This window comes from Felis catus, chromosome D2 (genome assembly GCF_018350175.1).
Source record: "Felis catus isolate Fca126 chromosome D2, F.catus_Fca126_mat1.0, whole genome shotgun sequence".
NCBI lineage: Eukaryota > Metazoa > Chordata > Mammalia > Carnivora > Felidae > Felis > Felis catus.
Window position 1 is genome coordinate 67,198,175 of NC_058378.1, and position 18,947 is coordinate 67,217,121.

The window sequence follows — 18,947 nt, forward strand, 5'->3', positions numbered from 1 at the left end:
CCAACACTTGCTGACTGAATGACCTAAAAGAGTAGATACTAGAATGCTTTCACCCCCTGCCCTTCAGCCCCACCACATGCAATCTCCACCTCTTCAAACCCGATTCTCCCATATTTAGCTCACCAGTGTTTTCAGAGGTAAAGGTCACTTACTGAGTTACTTCCATCAAAGGTAGTGGTTGCGGGGGGAAGGAGGGTGTTATTCAGAACTACCCCTAAAACCTGCTAGGGTAGAGATCCGTGACAACTTTCTGGCTGCTCTTCTGGCCATGTCAGAGGGACAGGACAGTCTGCATGGGGAGAGGAGAAGGGAGGCAGAACAGACAATTCTGCTAAGGATAGGGTGTGGCAGAGGAGAGGAGGTTAGGTGTGTCAGCGAAAGAAAGGTCCAGATCTCTGCCCCTTCATTTGTCCATCAATGCTTCCACAAGTTATTAAAAGCTGGCTATATTCACCGGAAATAAGGAAGCCAGGGCCAAAGCAACAAGCATTCAGTGAGACCCTACTAGACACAGGTCCCTGGTGCCAAGCCCTGGAGGACACACTCGGTTGTGGACTGACAGCTAGAATCCTACAAACACACTGGGGATGGAGGAAAAGAATGAAAACAGAGGACAGGCTGATGAGATCCAACCCTGGCCCATCTCCACTTAGTACCTGGTGGGCGTCTCCTGATGGGATGATGTAGGCCTGGATCGGCTCTGTCACATACTCCGTGTTCCTCATGGCTTGTCTCAGCTGCCGAAGCAGCTCTGAGGTTACCTTTGGAGCCATTCTGCCGTCTGCAACAACAGGAGAGTTTGTTCCAAAACCAGCTTGCCTGGGGCAACTCAGTGACTAGTTCAAAGGCAGCCCTAGGGATGGGCCTGCCAGCTGCCCCACCCTAGATGCATTTTCAAACTGACCACCCCCCACCACACCAACACCAAAGGTCCCAGGAACTCTACAGTTTACAGTTCTTAAATACCACTTCCTAATAGCCATTTGCGGCATGGAAAGTTGAGCTACCGATACTCATTTCCAAATTGATCAGTTACCTCTTCCACTGCCACAGCTATATTCTAAAGAGATAAACAGATGCACAAAGATACCTGTCTATCTTTGTTGATAGTAAAAAAAAAAAAAAAAAGTGGAGGAAAATACACAATTGGGTAAATGAACTATAATATATACAACAGGACACTACAAAATCGTTAAAAATTACAGACCAAAAAAAAATTACACTGACCTATATTTAACTGGCAAAGACACCAAAACCACTGGTGGTTGATTAAAAACAAATTACAAAAAAGATGTACAGATTGTTCTTATCTGGAAATCTGTATGTGTATATTCAGAGAGAAGTTTCTAGAAGGCCAGTCACCCAAGTGTTAATTAGTGGCTACCTTCGGAGAGAGGGACTTGGAGTGATTTTTATTTTCTTTTTCTGATGTTTTACTGCTTAAGTTTGACCGCATTAAAAGTAGTACATTTTAGGGGTGCCTGGGTGGCTCAGTCGGTTAAGCGTCCGATTCTTGATCTCAGCTCAGGTCATGATCTCATGGTTTGTGAAATCAGGCTCTGAGCTGACAGCACGGAGCCTGCTTGGAATTCTCTCTCCCTCTCCCTGCTCCTACCCAACTCGTGCTCTCTCTCTCTCAAAATAAATAAATAAACTTAAAATATCATATTACAATATTTTTGTTAGCCAACCACAGATTAGGAGATCAGTCCACTACAAATTAAAAGTCTAAGTCACGTGATCTAGTGAATACCTACTGTCAACTGGGTGTGCAACCTCAGGGAGAAGGGGAGTGGAGTCTCAGTGTCTGTGTTCACCTCTCTAAAATATGGTGGTTGCAGAGTAGATCCAGGGTTTTCCAAACGAGCCCTGAAAAAGTCGCAGGGGTCCCTAAGAGTTTATCCCAATAAAACTAGAGCTGGAGTCACCAGCTCAAGAAAATACAAAACTGAAACAAATATGAAAATCATTTTAAAAAGAAAATGTTAAATGTAGTCTTACTAGAAATTCTTACACTTCATACTTTTACTAATTTCTAGTAAAGAAATCATCAAAAGAAATACTCAAATCAAAAATGTATTCTTGCCTCCTGATGAGTACAAGAGACAATCTCTATGTGATAAAGGACATAATGCAAACTTTCAAATCATTTCAGCTGGTTTTTCAAAAAACTTTTCTCAAAAACTACTGACATCAGCGAACGGTTCTGATAACTCATACATAAGATAACTATAGATATATGACTAGATAATGACTATATCATAGTTATAGTCCCATGGGCATATAACAACTTCACAAAAAGTGAATTATAAAACAGGGACCATACATATTTTTCCACACCCCATATACTGGCACAAAACTATACTATTAGAATTCAAGTAGAATAATGAGTTTTTCCAGCTCATTTTTAAAATAGATTTTACTTTTTTAGAACAGTTACAGATTCACAGCAAAACTGAGCAGAAAACACAGAGAGTTCCCATATACCTCTCTTTTCCAACATACACACAGCCTCCCCCACAACCAAGATTCCCCACCAATGGAGCCAGAAAGCATTATGCTAAGTGAATTAAGTCAGTCAGAGAAAGACAACAACCATATGATTTCACTCATATGTGGAATTTAAGAAACAAAACAAACGTACATAGTGGAGAAAAAGAGGAATACCAAGAAACAGACTCTTAACTATAGAGAAAAAACTGACGGTGACCAGAGGGGAGGCCGGGGGAAGGCAGGGTGGGATCATAGGTTAAATAAGTGATGGGGATTAAGGAGGGCACTCATGATGAGCACTAGGTACTGTAAGTAAGTGTTGAATCACTAAACAATACACCTGAAACTAAAATTACACTATATGGTACCTCACTGGCACTTAAATAAAAACTTGAAAAAAAAATAAAATAAATTGAATTTAAAAAACAAAAAAAGATCACCCACCAGAGTGGTACATTGGTTACCACTGATAAACCTACACAGACACATTATTATCCCCCTAAGCCCACAGTTCATTTTAGAATTCACTCTTGGTGTGGTACATTCTACAGGTTTTGACAAATGCATGTCACGTATCTAGCATTATAGCATCATACGAAACCGCTTAATAGTTTCCATTGCCCTAAAAATCCTCTCTGCTCGGTCTTTTTATCCCTCTGCCTCACTGCCCCCCAACCCCCAGCAGTGACCAATCTTTTTACTGTCTGCACAGTGTTGCCTTTTCCAGAAATTCAGACGGCTGGAATCACACAACACATAGCCTTTTCAGATTGGCTTCTTTCACTTAGCAATATGTATTTAAGGTTCTTCCACATCTTTTCTTGATAGCTCATTTCTTTTTAGTGATGAATCATATCCCATTGTCTGGATGTACCACAGGTTATGTATACATCCAGCTACCGAAGGTCATCATGGTTGCTTCCAAGTTGTGGCTGTTGTGTATGAAGCTGCCATAAACATCCATGTACAGGTTTTTGCATGGACTTAAGTTTCCAACTCCTTTGGGTAAATACCAAGGAGAATGACCACTGGATCCTAAGGTAAGAATACATTTGGTTTTGTAAGAAACTGCCAAACTTGTCTTCAAAGTGGCTATACCATTTTGCACTCCCACCATTAATGAATGAAAGTTCCTGCTGCTCTACTCCCTCACCAACATTTGGTGTCTCCAGTGTTTCGTATTTTGCCAACCCATTTTTTAAACAAATAAAAATATTTTACTTAACTATACATGTCCTAACATACAATGTTGGAAGTAATGAAGAGTGACATTGGAGCCATTATACGACCAGTATGGTCAAGGACTGACAGCCTGACTCAGTGTGGCTTGAACTCCGCTAGATGTGGATCTGTTTAGGTTTGTCTTCCACATTTTTATCTGCTTCTTCTCCATCATCACCAGCATCTGGGGCTACAGAAGTCTCAGTCATTACAGTTACCTCCAATAGACTCCCCTGTGAGGTACCATGTTGATCTTGGGACTCACTGAAGAAGTGCTCCATTCTTAATTTGCCAGGGTAGCATCGACCACCGGCACCAGGGCTCCATCTCAGGAGTCTCCACAGGACAGCAAGTACTTAATGACAGAGTCACTGGAAACAGTCCTATTCACAATTCAAACATTCCCATGTTCCTTGCATTATAGCTGCCTCTGAATACTTTTCAGAGAGGCATCCTTTCCTTTGGTCTAATCTGTTTAACCTGTAATTTCTCTTCTATCTAAGAAGGATCATAATTATCTGATCCGACCTAAGTTTATATGTCAACACCTCCATTGGGTTCAAAATGAAGCCTACTGCAACCTTGTAAGCTTGCCAGCATCTGAAACTTTACTGTGACATCTTTCAGGGGCTTCAAACCATATTTCTGAGCAAGTTGACACTGAAAAGAGTCAAGTCAAAATGCAGACTTTCTCAGAGCAGTATTTCCACCTTGGCCGCACAACAGAACTACCTGGGGGACTTCTAATTTAATTAGTCTGGAGTACAGCCTGGGCATCTGGAATTTTAAAAAAAGCAAATACATGATAGCAGCCAATGTATTTTCTGTCAAGATCTTCAATTTCCTTATAGGATTTGGCTTCTATTTGGGCACATTCTGACTTAAAGATTTTGATGGCACTGACTAGGAGTTTATAGCACTGACCAGAGTACATATCAACCTTATCAGTCACTGACTTCATCAATATAGTCAACAGAACTAACGGCAAGCACAAAATCCTCAATTCCAAACTGAAAATCATCACAGGCAAAATGGAACTGGCCAAGGACATCCTCCGCCTCATGGTCACCATAACCTGCCTCCTCACCACCAGATTCTGACCTTCATCACCATCTCTGCCTCATCCTCACCTTTCCCCTCTTGACCGGCCTCCTCGGAAACATCAGCACCACAGGCCTTACTCTACTTCACACCCCGCACTTCCCTACACAATGCCACCTGCCGTCACCACCTTCCCTGCTCCCTTCTCCTCTTCCTTCACATTTGGTTGGTGTCCTTGGTCAGATGCAGCCACTTCTTTGTCACCCATATCAGACACAAAGAAAGCGCTCCCCAGACCGCAACCCACAGTCAGGACATGGTAAGTGGCAGCGGCAGCCACAGCAAAGGTGAAGAAGATAGTGATAGGCAATGACTAAAGCAATGGGCTGGGGCATTGGAGGCGGCTTCCAGGCACCAAGATGGCTGGAGCAGCTGTGGCCGCAAGCACAACAGGCCCTGAAAGCAATTGAATGGGTGTGCAGCTAGCCGAGGAGGGGACAAAGCTTACAGAATTACAAGACCCAGCCATGGAGGTGGCAGCACTTGAAAACGCGGCCAAGATGGAGGAGATGAGAGTCTCGGCTGGTAACCCTCGCCAGGTGACTTTTATGAGGGTTAGATAGGTTACTATATACAAAGCACTTAGAAACAGTGTCACACACACAGTAAATGTTATGTGTGTGCAATGAATAGAGAGAGATACACATTAACTAACTACGAAGGCAATGTGATAAATAGCGCAACAGGCATATATATTGCTTCTCCCTAAGAGAGGGACCATGCCATCCTCATTCCCGAATCCACGTATCTAGCCCACCACCTAACACATACATATGCTCACTCAAAGATGGCTGAGTCAAGGTCACAACCTTATGTCATGATCTTTTATCAATCAGACTCAGTATAACCAACAGCAATGAATCTTCAGTGAAAGAAGAGAGCTAGGATCTTAGATGTCATATTACAGCATCTGCTCACTCCACATTCCATTACTTTTAGAAATTTAGAAGCAGCCAAGAGTTAATCAGGGTGTGCAGGGAAGAAAGAAGCCAAGAGCAACAAGCCTAGACCATGATGTAACATTAGCCCATACGCTGCCAGGTATTTTTAAATCATGCTTTAAAGAGAATGACTCACTTAAAAGTCTCTTGTACATGCGGGCCTGCTTTTAGAAATAAGTTTCTAAACCTTCAGCCTTTATCATAAACAAAACTTCACTGCTTAAAAGTACATGAAAAGCACACCATATTTACCTCACTGGGTGGCCAGAAGAATTTAACTTGACATCATGTGTCAGAGCACCATGCACAGCATCTAGTACATTATAAAAGCTCAAGAAATATTATTTGAGTCTGGATCTGAAGCACCAGCTGGGTTTCCTACACGCCTTGTTGTAAGAATAGAAGGGGCTGGTTTACTCCGATTTCAGCATCTTAACACATGCAAAGATGCCAGGCTGCTCTTCCAGCATCAACAGCTTTAGAGGCAGTGGTTTCCTTCTCTGTCTCACTGCGGAGTGAGGACTGAGGGCTTTACACACATTAGTGGTTAGTTCTCACAATAACCCTCCAAGGGAGGTTTCGCTATTCCCATTTTATAAAGGAACAGGAGTTAAATACTTGCCCCAGACAACTGGATCATCAGGCACCAAGACCCAATATCTATCTAATTCCCAAGTCTATGCTCTACTATAACATATTATCTAGGGGATGTAATAGAGGCTCTCTTCAAAGTATTCTAAGACCAATGGAGTCAAACAAGTGGGTTCTAGTTTCCAGCTGGGATCAGCAACCTCAGACAACTGATGTTCCCTGGACCTCTCTTTCTTCATACATAATAAAGAGAAGTTCTCTTTAAACTCTAAATTTGATCATTCGATCACTTTTTCCCTTTACTTACTTATTTCTCATTCCTTCTTCCTTCTTCCTCCCCTCCCAATGTGACCCAAAATGTGTTGGATACATTTATCTATATTTTTAAAGAAAAGGGACCTAACTGCATGCAATTATAGCACTGCTCTTCCAAAGAGAGACCAGTCACGGCTTATGTGCTTCAGGTGATCAATTTTTTTCAGTCAACTAAAAGGAAATGCTGTGGTTCTCCTGGGTGGTCCTCAGAAAAGCGTTAGCTTTCAAGGGATAGAAATGCACTTAAATACCACTTTTCAGAATTCAGGATTCTGGCAACCCAACAATATAATCAGCCAGTTCTGGGAAGACAGTATGGTTCCAGAAATTTCTCCCAAAAAGATTTTCCTGAATGTACATTCAATGTATACAGTAGAGTACTATACTATAAACTTTTCTCATTTCATAATCTTAAGACAAAACTTGGAGGCCACTCTCTAAGGTAGTCAATAAAGTTTACAATAGAGAGTAGAAAAACCAGAAAAGGCCATTTCCAAAAAATAACCTATCTCCTCTTCCACCACCACCCAATCCCCAGAAACAGGAAATACAAAAACTAAAATTCTCTAATGTGTTACCTAAAAAAGTGGTAAATATAGACAGAAATAGTAACCAACTATCCAGAAGCCAAAAGACAAAATGGTTTTTAATTTCCACATATATATCTACCCAATTAGTCCCAACCATGAGCAATTATTAATCCTTTACCCCCTCTTCTCTCCCACTTGGAGTTAGAGTATGGGGACCTAAAATTCTTTTGAGGGGTGCCTGGGTGGCTCAGTCGGTTGGGCGTCCGACTTCGGCTCAGGTCATGATCTCACAGTTTGTGAGTTCGAACCCCGCGTCAGGCTCTGTGCTGACAGCTCAGAGCCTGGAGCCTGCTTCAGATTCTGTGTCTCCTTCTCTCTCTGCCCCTCCCCAACTTGTGCTCTATGTCTCTCAAAAAATAAATAAATGTAAAAAAAAATTGTTTTTAATTCTTTTGAGATGTTCCATCTAATTAATAGGCAAAATTATTACCTGTTTCCGTGCCTGGGTCACCAGAGTATGCCACCTCGTTAGGCTCAATTATTCTTAAATTTTTCAGCTGAAAATCCTGGTGATTCGCCCTTAAGAAGAGAAAGAACAGGATATTGCAGACTTTGACCATAGGATATGTGGCAAGGCTTATTTAGAGAGGATATCTACTTGACTTAGCAATTTTCCTTCATGAGTCAGAAGGACTCTCACCCCGATATCAAAACGAAATTAAGTAAAAGTTTCAGATAAAATCTGCAGCTAAAACAGCACCATAGCAGGCAAACCTTCTCAGATCTAACCTCTTAATTCATGAATTCTCTTCAGTTATGTCTAATCCCTAACTAGTCTAAAAAGATTTTATTGGCAACAACTCTATTTTTCACATGTACAAATTCTATTTGGTTTGTTTGGGGTTTTGTTTGTTTGTTTGTTTGTTTGTTTTTAGAGAGAGAGGGCAGGAGAGAACAGAAGGAGAGAAAGAGAATCTTAAGCAGGCTCCACGCTCACCATGGAGCCCAATCCCATGACCCTAGGATCATGACCTGAGCCAAAATCAAGAGTCAGACACTCAATGACTAAGCCACCCAGGCACTCCTGGTTTTTGTTTTCTTTTGTTTTTTAATTTGCCTGCTCTTTCTTCATGGTGTCCCATTCTTTCACTATGGTTTCTACTCCTTCTCTTAACTTCAATTATTTGGGGCCCTTATTTTAGAATTCATTTCAGACGTAGTAGGTCTTAGAACCAACTAATCTTTGACAAAGCAGGAAAGAATATCCAACGGAAAAAAATACAGTCTCTTCAGCAAATAGTGTTGGGAAAACTGGACAGCGACATGCAGAAGAATGAACCTGGACCCGTTTCTTACACCACACACAAAAATAAACTCAAAACGGATGAGAGACCTAAACGTAAGACAGGAAACCATCAAAATCCTAGAGGAGAAAGCAGGCAAAAAACCTCTTTGACCTTAGCTGCAACAACTTCTTACTCAACACGTCTCTGGAGTCAAGGGAAACAAAAGCAAAAATGAACTACTGGGACCTCATCAAGATAAAAAGCTTCTGCACAGCCAAGGAAACAATCAGCAAAACTAAAAAGCAACCAACAGAATGGAAGAAGATATTTGCAAATGACATGTCAGACAAAGGGTTAGTATCCAAAATCTGTAAAGAACTTCTCAAACTCAACACCCAAAAAACAAATCATCCAGTGAAGAAATGGGCAAAAGACAGGAACAGACACTTCTCCAAAGAAGACATCCAGATGGCCAACCGACACATGAAAAAATGCTCAACATTACTCATCATCAGGGAATTACAAATCAAACCCACAATGAGATACCACTTCACACCTGTCAGAATGGCTAACATTAACAACTCGGGCAACAACTCAGATGTTGGCGAGGATGCAGAGAAAGAGGATCTCTTTCACACTGCTGGTGGGAATGCAAACTGGTGCAGCCACTCTGGAAAACAGTATGGAGGCTTCTCAAAAAGTTAAAAATAGAACTACCCTACGACCCAGCAACTGCACTACTAGGTATTTACCCAAAGGACACAGGAGTGCTGTTTCAAAGGGGCACATGCATATCAATGTTTATAGCAGCACTATCGACAATAGCCAAAGTATGGAAAGAGCCCAAATGTCCATCGATGGATGAATGGATAAAGAAGATGTGGTATATATATACAATGGAGTATTACTAGGCAATCAAAAAGAATGAAATCTTGCCATTTGCAACAACATGGATGGAACTAGAGTGTATTATGCTAAGCGAAATTGGTCAGTCAGAGAAAGACAAATAACATATGACTTCTCATGTGTGAAATTTAAGATACAAACAGATGAACATCAAGGAAGGGAAGCAAAAATATTAAAAACAGGGAGGGAGATAAACCATAAGAGACTCTTTAATAGAACAAACTGAGGATTGCTGGAGGCATCTTGGGTGGGGGGATGAGCTAAATGGGCAAGGGGCATTAAGGAGGACACTTGCTGGGATGAGCACTGGGTGTTATATGTAAGTGATGAATCACTAAATTCTATATAATGATTCTGAAACCATTATTACGCTACATGTTAACTAACTTGGAGGTAAATTTTTAAAAATTAAAAATTAAATTAAAAAAAGAAGGTCTTGGGATAGTAAACTTCAAGTTTGGTGGGCCTGCTGGCTCCCTCTTAGTAAGTTATTCCTTGTGTGTTTTGTAATCTTTTATTAAGAGCTTATCTTCAGTAGAAACTATTTTATCTGTGAAATGTCCTGGTTGTACCAGCACCACTGTCACTGTTGTTCGCTTATGAGATTAATCTCCACTTTAATTTCTTAGCTAGGAGATTTACACACAAATCTCCTATCCCCATATAGGGATAGTCTGATGCCCTGGACCCCAGGTAAGAAGGCCTATAGAGTCTGATAACCTCCCCAGGCTCGGCTTACCAGCTACCATTTAAGCTTTAAGTTCTCCTAAATTTCTGGCACCTGACAATTTCTCTTTCTTTCAAGACTTTTCTATAATTGAGGCCCTACTCTAGACACAACAATGAACAAAACAGACAACATCTCTGACCTCAGGAGGTTTACATGGGTAAGGGGATAGGGGCTCGAGGATGCAGAACAAAGAGGATCCAGGAGGAGAGGCATTAGACACAAAACAAGAACACAGTCTGTCAGGGAGTTCTGTGAAGAAAAGTAAAGCGGGGCAAGGGGAAGAGTGTCAGAGAGGGAAAGGGAAAGGTGATTTTATATGGGGTTGCTAGGCAAGGTCTCTCTGCTAACAGATGACAGTTTAGCAGTCCTAAAAAAAAAAAAAAAGTGACAGATCAAGCCATGTGAATGTCTGAGAACATTCTAGAGAAGGGGACTAGTAAGTGCAAAGTCCCTAAGGCAGGAGTATGCCTGGTATACATTGGAGAAAGCAAGGAGGCCAGTGTGGTGTGACCGTGTGTGCTGGCAGGTGGGGAGGTAAGTGGTTAGGAGACAAGAACAGAGGCAACAAGGAGCCTGCTGTAGGTCAAAGGGTTTGGATTTTATTCAGTTTTAAACTTAGAGGTAATTTTGTCATAATTTTACATTTTTATGTATTAGTAGAGGGACAGGAGCCCACATTAGCTCAATTCACCACATAGCCAGAACGAGAAGACCAGACATTTTCACCAATCTTTCCAGGCCTACTCTCTGATGGCTGCTACTTTAATCTTGTTGGACAGAATGAGATGTTCTTTATTGAGGATCATATATTCTTTCATTAAAAAGACGTCAATATTTCTTATAAATCTAAGTGCAAATATCCTCAGCAAAATACTAGCAAAACTGAATACATTAACATATAAAAAAGATCATATACCATCACCAAGTGGGATTTATCCCATAAATGCAAGATGGGTTCAACATACAAAAATTAATGTAATACACAGTATCAATAGAATAAAGAATAAAAGCTGCATGATGACATCAGAAGACACAGAAAAAGCATTTTGACAAAATCCAACACCTCTTCATGATAAAAGTACTCAGTAAACTAGAAGAGAAATTCTTCAACCTGATCAAGAATATTACAAAAATCCACAGCTAACATCATCTTTCTTTTTTTTTTTTTTAATTTTTTAATGTTTACTTATTTTGGGGAAAGAAAGAGACAGAGACAGAGTACGAGTAGGGGAGGGGCGGAGAGAGAGGGAGACACACAATCTGAAGCAGGCTCCAGGCCCTGAGCAAGTGTTTAGCACAGAGCCTAACGTGGGGCTTGAACCCATGAACCGTGAGATCATGACTTGAGCCAAAGTTGGACACTTAATCGACTGAGCCACCCAGGCGCCCCAACAGCTAACATCATCTTTAATGTTAAAAGGTTGAACACTTTCTATCTAAGATAAAGAACAGGACAAAGATGTCCAATCTTGCTACTTTAGTCAACACTATACTGGAGGTTCTATCTAGGGCAATTAGGCAAAAAAGTGAAATAGAAAGCATCAAGATTAGAAAAGAAGTAAAATTATCTCTACTTGCAAATAGCAGTATCTTCAATATAGAAAATCTTGAAGAACCTACACAAAAGAATTAGAACAAAGAAGACTGCAATCAAGACTGCAGGATATCAAATCAATATACAGTAATTAATTGTATTTCTAAATATTTGCAATGAACAATCCAAAAATAAAACTAAGAAAAGTTCATTTACAACAGCATCAAAAGAATGACTACCTAGGAATATATTTAACAAAACAGATGCAAAGCTTATACTCTGAAAACTACAAAACATTGTGAAAGAAATTAAAATAGACCTAAATAAATGGAAAGACATTCTATGTTCACGGATTGGAAGACTCAGTATTGTTAAAATTGCAATGCTCCCCCAAAATAATCTAGAGGTAAATCCCTATCAAATTTCAGCTAGCTTGTATGTGCAGAAATTGACAAGCAAATCCTAAAATTCATATGGAAATGCATGGAATCCAGAATAGCCACATCAATCTTGTAAAAGAACAACACCGGAGGATTCATCCTTCCTGATTTCAAAACTAATAAAACTACAGTAATCAAGACAGTGTGGTATTGGCATAAGGTATTGGCATATAGATCAATGAGACAGAATTAGTTCAGAAATAAACTCTCACACTTATTGCCAGTTTTTGACAACAGTGCCAAAACTATTCAATGGAGGGGGAAAAAAAAAAAAGACGGTCTTCAACAAATAATGCTAGGACAACGGGGAATCCACATGCAAAAGAACGAAACTGAACCCCTACCCTCACACCAAAAATGAAAATTAACTTAAAATGGATCACAGACATAAATGTTTTCTTGGAAGAATACACAGGCACAAATCTGCCTGACCTTGGATTAGGCAATGATTTCTTAGATACGACGTCAAAAGTATAAGCAACCGAAGGAAACAGATACACTGGGCTTTATTAAAGACTTTTTTACTTCAGAGGATACCATCAAGAAAGTGAAAAGACAGGGCACCTGGCTGGCTCAGTGGGTACAGCATGAGACTCTTGACCTCAGGGTCATGAGTTGAGCCCCACATTGGGTATGAAGGCTACTTAAAATAAAATGGTTAAAAAAGAGAGAGAGAGAGAGAGAGAGAGAGAGAGAAAGTGAAAAGACAACTGATAAAATGAGAGAAAATATTTGCAACTCATATCTGATAAGAGGCTAACATCCAGAGTATTGCGAGACACCTGGGTGCCTCAGTCGGTTGAACACCCAACTCTTGATTTCTGCTCAGGGCATGGGATAGAGCCCCGTGTCAGGCTCCACACCAAGTGTGGAGCCTATTTAAGAGTTTCTTTCGCCCTCTCCCTCTGCCCCTCTCCCCTACTCACACTCTCTCTAAAATATAATAATAACAAATTAAAATAAAATAAATTAAAAAAAAAAAAAAAACTATTGCAACTCAACAATAAAAAGGCCACCCCAGAGGCGCCTGGGTGGCTCAGTCGGTTAAGCAGCCAACATCGGCTCGGGTCACGATCTCATAGTTTGTGAGTTTGAGCCCCACGTCGGGCTCTGTGCTGAGTGGGGCTCTGTGCTGACAGTTCAAACCCTGAAGCCTGCTTTGGATTCTGTGTCTGCCTCTCTCTCTGACCCTCCCCTGCTTGCTCTTTCTCTCTCTCTCTCTCTCTCTCTCTCTCAAAAATAAATAAACATTTTAAAAAATTAAAACAAAAAAAGACAACCCAATTTTTTTTGAGAGAGAGATAGAGAGAGAGAGAGAGAGAGAGAAAGAGAACATACATGAGAGGAGCAGAGGGAGAGAATCCCAAGCAAGCTTCACATCCATCGCAGAGCCCAATGTGGGGCTCGATCCCACAACAGTGAGATCACAACCTGAGCCGAAATCAAGAGTTGGATGCTGACCCAATTGAGCCACCCAGGCATCCCATGACAACCCAATTTTAAAATGGTCAAGGGCATCTGAATAGACATTTTCAAACACACATTTTTCCTAAGAAGATATTCAAAGAGTGAATGAGCACATGAAAAGATTTTCAGTTCTTTATCCGTTAGAGAAATGCCAACCAAAATCACAATGAGATATAAGTTCACATCCACTAGGAAGGTTATAATCAAAAAGAACAGAAATAACAAGTGTAGGAAAGGATGTGAAAAAATTGGAACCCTCAGACATTGCTGGTGGGAATATAAAATGGTGTAGTGACTTTTGGAAAACTGTCTAGCATTCCTCAAAAGGTGAAATATAGAATTATCCTATAATGGGGCGCCTGGTGGCTCAGTCAGTTGAGGGTCTGACTCCTGATCTCAGCTCAGGTCATGATCTCACGGTTCCTGGGCTAGAGCCCCCACATAGGGCTCTGCACTGACAGCTCGGAACCTGCTGGGATCCCCCCTCCCTCTCTCTCTCCTCTCCCCCACTCACATACACATGTGCTCTCTCAACACTCTCTCTCAAAATTAATAAATAAACATTTAGTAAATAATAATTATTATTATTATTATCCTATGACCCAGCAATTCCACTCCTAGGTATGAAAAATTAAAAACACAAGCCCAGGGGCACCTGGGTGGCACAGTCGGTTGAGCGTCCGACTTCAGCCAGGTCACGATCTCGCGGTCCATGAGTTCGAGCCCCGCGTCGGGCTCTGGGCTGATGGCTCGGAGCCTGGAGCCTGTTTCCAATTCTGTGCCTCCCTCTCTCTCTGCCCCTCCCCCGTTCATGCTCTGTCTCTCTCTGTCCCAAAAATAAATAAAAAACGTTGAAAAAAAAAATTAAAAAAAAAAAAAACACAAGCCCACATAAAAACTTGTATATGAATCTTCATAGCGGCATGTTCATAATAGCCACAAAGTAGAAACAACCGAAATGTCCATCAACTGATGAAAGGATAAATACCTGTTCTATCCATACAATGGAATATTATTTGGCAATAAAAAGGAATCAAGTACTGATGACTTGGTACAGCATAGTAAACTCTGAAAACATTTTATGCTAAGTGAAAAAAGCTGGTCACAGAAGACCGTATGTTGTACGTCCAGAACAGGCAAATCCATAGAGACAGAAAGTAGATTGGCAACCGCCTACCAGTGGGTTGAAGTTGGAGAAAATGAGGAGCACCTACCAATGTGTACAGGGTTTCCTCTGGCAAGGGGTAAGGATGTTCTAAAACTGAGTGCAGTGTTGGTTATACAACTCTAGGACTATTCGAAAAATCACTGAAATGTATGTTTTATTTTATTTTTTTAGTGTTTTATTTTATCTTTGAGAGAGACAGAGCGAGCAGCGGGGAGGGACAGAGAAAGAGGGAGACACAGAATCTGAAGCAGGCTCTGTGCTGTCGCAGAGAGCCCGACGCGGTGCTCGAACTCACGAACCGCGAGATCATGACCTGAGTCGAAGTCGGACGCTTAACGAACTGAGCCACCCAGGTGCCCCAAAATGTATGTCTTAAATAGGTGAATAATGTGGTACATGAATTATATCTCAATAAAGCTGCTATAGTATTTTACAAGGTAAGAAACCTCTTTTTCTTGGACAGAGATCTATGTCACAGTCTCACCTGATTCCCCTTGACTTCATATACCCGTTTAGCAGATGGTGAGCCAAGGAAGTCAGTTTCTCTATACATTCAAAGTTAATCAGAGCACAGGACAAGAGGGCTGGAGGCAAGTTATTCAGAAGTAGCTCTATTCTTTCACTTTTTACAAGAGAAGGCACAAAGATAACTTGCCACAGGCCATACACTCAGTAGCTGCGAAGCCAAGACAAGAAGTCGGGTCTGACGGGCGAAGCTCACAGATTTTCAATTCAAGCTCGCTCTCTGAGCATCACTACCTCCACCTTCCTGGCAGGATCAAAGGGGCCACAAAGCAGCTAAACATTACAGTTGTTCTGTTCCTGTCACACCCTGGTGTCTGCAGGATCCAAGACCCAGCCACCCTTCACTTCCCTGGACAGATACATTCTCAGGCTCTCAGTTGAAGCAGGGCTACCCTTAAATGTTAGAGGTACAATGCACTTCAGGGACCATCCAACTCAGCTCCCTCCTCTAGACAAAGGAACTGAGAAACAGAGACCAAATGACTCGCTCAAAGCCTCACAGCTAGCTGGGTGACAGAGCTAGTCTAGAACTACAGTCCAGGCCTCCCAACTTCCAACACAGAGCTTCCTTGACCTATACGTTCTCAACATCGTGATATGCCAAGAGGTGGGTAAGGGGAAAAAGCGTGCAGAGAACTTCCCGTTCAATCTTCGCATAAGATGGGAGGGGCACATCTTTCTCCCATTTTATAAAGAAACGCTGGCAGGGTTGTGCTTACTCTCCCCCTTACCCGGGTCGGTGATGAGAATCACGCACAATTATCATTCAGGATGGGACAAAACAAGGATCAAGATCCTCAATCACAATATGGGGCACCTGGGTGGCTCAGTCAGTTAAGCATCCAGCTCTTGGTTACGGTTCAGGTCATGATGTCACGGTTCCTGGGTTCAAGCCCCGTGTCAGGCTCTGTGCTAATGGTGCGGGGCCTGTTTGGAGAATCTCTCCCTCTCTCTCTGCCCTGCCTCCGTGCCCTCTCCCGCTCTCTCTCTCTCTCTCTCTCTCTCTCTCTCTCTCTCTCTCTCTCTCTTTCTCTCTCTCTCTCCCTTCCTCTCTCTCTCTCTCAAAATAAATAAAATAAAAAAAAAAAAAAGATGCTCAATCACGTCTAATAAGGTAAGGGTAGACTGAAATAAGTTTTAAGATGCAGAAGTGGGAAATGTGGTCTTTTCCTACCCCAAATCCATCCCTCCCTCCTTCCTTTGGTCAAAGCACAATGGTTTCCATCTAAGACAGTCTCATGTCCATTTTCAGTCCACAGAGTTGGTATGAATCTCATCCCCTCACCCACCAACTTCTGGGACCCACGCCTGGGCAATCTATCCCTGTGATCACAACGACTAGTTCAGGGATAAACATTAGGTCAAGTCAGCCTACTGGAAATCAGATCTGGGATTTGTGCTCCAGCCATTAGGAAAGAAGTCTCTATTTCTGCTAGGGCTGCCAGCTTAGAACCATCAAACCTCCCATAAGGACAAAGTCTGCCTGAGAACGAAGTCAACACTTAAGAAAACAGAGCCAAGATGGGAATGCAAGCTGGTGCAGCCACTCTGGAAAACAGTATGGAGGTTCCTCAAAAAACTAAAAACAGAACTACCCTACGACCAGCAATTGCACTACTAGGCATTTATCCACAGGATATAGGTGTGCTGTTTCGAAAGGACACATGCTCCCCCATGTTTATAGCAGCACTATCAATGATAGCTAAAGTATGGAAAGAGCCCGAATGTCCATCGATGGATGAATGGATAAAGAAGATGTGGTATATACATACAATGGAGTATTACTCGGTAATCAAAAAGAATGAAATCTTGCCATTTGCAACTACATGGATGGAACTGGAGGGTATTATGCTAAGTGAAATTAGTCAGAGAAAGACAAAACTCATATGCCTTCACTCATATGAGGACTTTAAGAGAAAAAAACAGATGAACATAAGGGAAGGGAAATAAAAATAATATAAAAACAGGGAGGCGGACGAAACAGAAGAGACTCATAAATATGGAGAACAGGGTTACTGGAGGGGCTGTGGGAGGGGGGATGGGCTAAATGGGTAAGAGGCACTAAGGAATCTACTCCTGAAATCACTGTTGCACTATATGCTAACTAATTTGGATGTAAATTTTAAAAAATAAAAAAGAAAACTACGAAAAAAAAAAAAGAAAACAGAGCCAAGAGATACAAAAAAAAGAGGCCAAGTCTCATGCCAGTGTTGGTCTCCTGGACTGAGCTGCACTAGAAGTCAGCTCAACCCCTTTTTTACCTAAATCAATTTTACCTGAAATGCAAGAAGTTCTCATTTTTACACTGAATAGCACTCAAATTCTGCCACTAGGGGAGGGGCCTGGGGCAAATGTCCCTTCTCAGTCTCTCAGTTGCCTTCTGCGTGTGGAGGCTTTGTCAACTGATGCCAAAAGACCCTTCTGCCCCTAAAATGTTGTGATTCTATAATCTAATCTTGGTCCTCAAAGCTACTTATGGGTCTAGGACCTAACTCACATTAACCTAACCCCATTTCCAGCACTTAACATACTGGCAACTCCTTCCACACCAGGTTTGCCACAAGGCCCCACATCCTTCCACAAGCCAGGTCTGCTTTTCTACTCATCCCAAGCATGCCATAGAAAGCCCAAGGCCAGGTCAAGGTCAGCTCTGGATCTGTCCACTCACAATCACAAGTACAAGCCATGGTCCGCGTTCAGCAAGTGGGACCGGCCATGCTGCCAGGTGTATTTAGTCAAGTCTCAACTGGTCTGAGGATGGCTGATCCCGTGTGCATGGCAGGGAATCTGGCTTCCGGCCTTTGTGATCTCTGAACTTTTCTCAGTCTCCCACATTGTTAGCTGCTGTAATAAGTATACCCTGGTTGTGGGGGGAGTATAAACTGAAATGTGTTTGAGACCAGGAGATTATCCTTCTCACCTCCCTGTGCCCAGGGAGAGCCCAGGGCAGGTTACTGGTGGGATCTTTCTAGAGAGATTATTCCCTTACACAGTCTCTGAAACCAATTGGGTGGGGATGGGCCTGCGGCTCCCCATCTTCGTGGCGGCTGCGATCAGTAAGGCGAATTGCCGGTATCAGTATTGTCAGGGTTGTAATTTGAGAATTATATTCCCCGGGAAGAGGGCGAGAGCAGGGGCTCTTCCACTTCCCAGGACACCTGGAGGCGCCTGGAGGGGCCAACTTCCTGCAACAGCCTAGGCCTTCCCGCTGGGCCAGGGGGAGAGGTGGGACACGGCCACCGCCCCTCCGATCCAGCGATGCCGCTCCGCGGACACGCTCATCCGGGAACCGGGACCAGGCTACCCGAGGGTGCCCGCAGCCCTCCTGAAACGAAACGGAACTTGCCCGGTTGCACGGCTCCCTCCCCCTGCTCCCGCTTGGGGGTCTCCCGAAAGCCAGGGCCCTCGCCGGACTGTGATGGGCCGCCTGCCGCTTCTCACCCTCTAGTTCCAGCCCTCCGGGGTGCCACATGCGCGCCCGGAGCCCGGAATCACGCGCTGCCCAGACGCCGGCTCCCCGGCAGAGTCCCTCACCTTACTCGCGGTGCCTTTCTGGAGGCTGCCATTCGGCGGTGACGTGCCCCGGCCCACGTCAGGGGAGCGCAGACCAGCTGATCACCCTGGGAAGAGCAGGAAGGAGCGAGGCAAGCGCGCCGGCTGCAAGCGCGCGAGCCGAGGAGCCACGCCCCCTTCTGTGGC

At 42.8% G+C, this 18,947-nt stretch overlaps 1 protein-coding gene across 7 annotated transcripts in view; it reads right to left on the bottom strand.

Moving 5' to 3' along the window:
• Window positions 1–18,939, bottom strand: part of XPNPEP1 (X-prolyl aminopeptidase 1) — a 59,327-nt gene extending 40,388 nt beyond the window's left edge. For 2 of the 7 annotated variants that reach the window (XM_045040657.1, XM_023240903.2), the window contains exons 1-3: window positions 18,783–18,939; window positions 7,683–7,771; window positions 657–781 (exon numbers count right to left, since the gene is read on the bottom strand). In XM_045040657.1, coding sequence (XP_044896592.1) covers window positions 657–781; window positions 7,683–7,771; window positions 18,783–18,814 — 246 coding nt within the window. In that variant the 5' untranslated portion in view covers window positions 18,815–18,939. Of the gene's footprint in view, window positions 1–656; window positions 782–1,757; window positions 1,870–7,682; window positions 7,772–18,689; window positions 18,709–18,782 lie in introns of those variants that run through there. The other 5 variants (XM_045040658.1, XM_023240905.2, XM_023240904.2 and 2 more) reach the window with 5 other exon arrangements.
• Window positions 18,940–18,947: the final 8 nt, after the last annotated feature.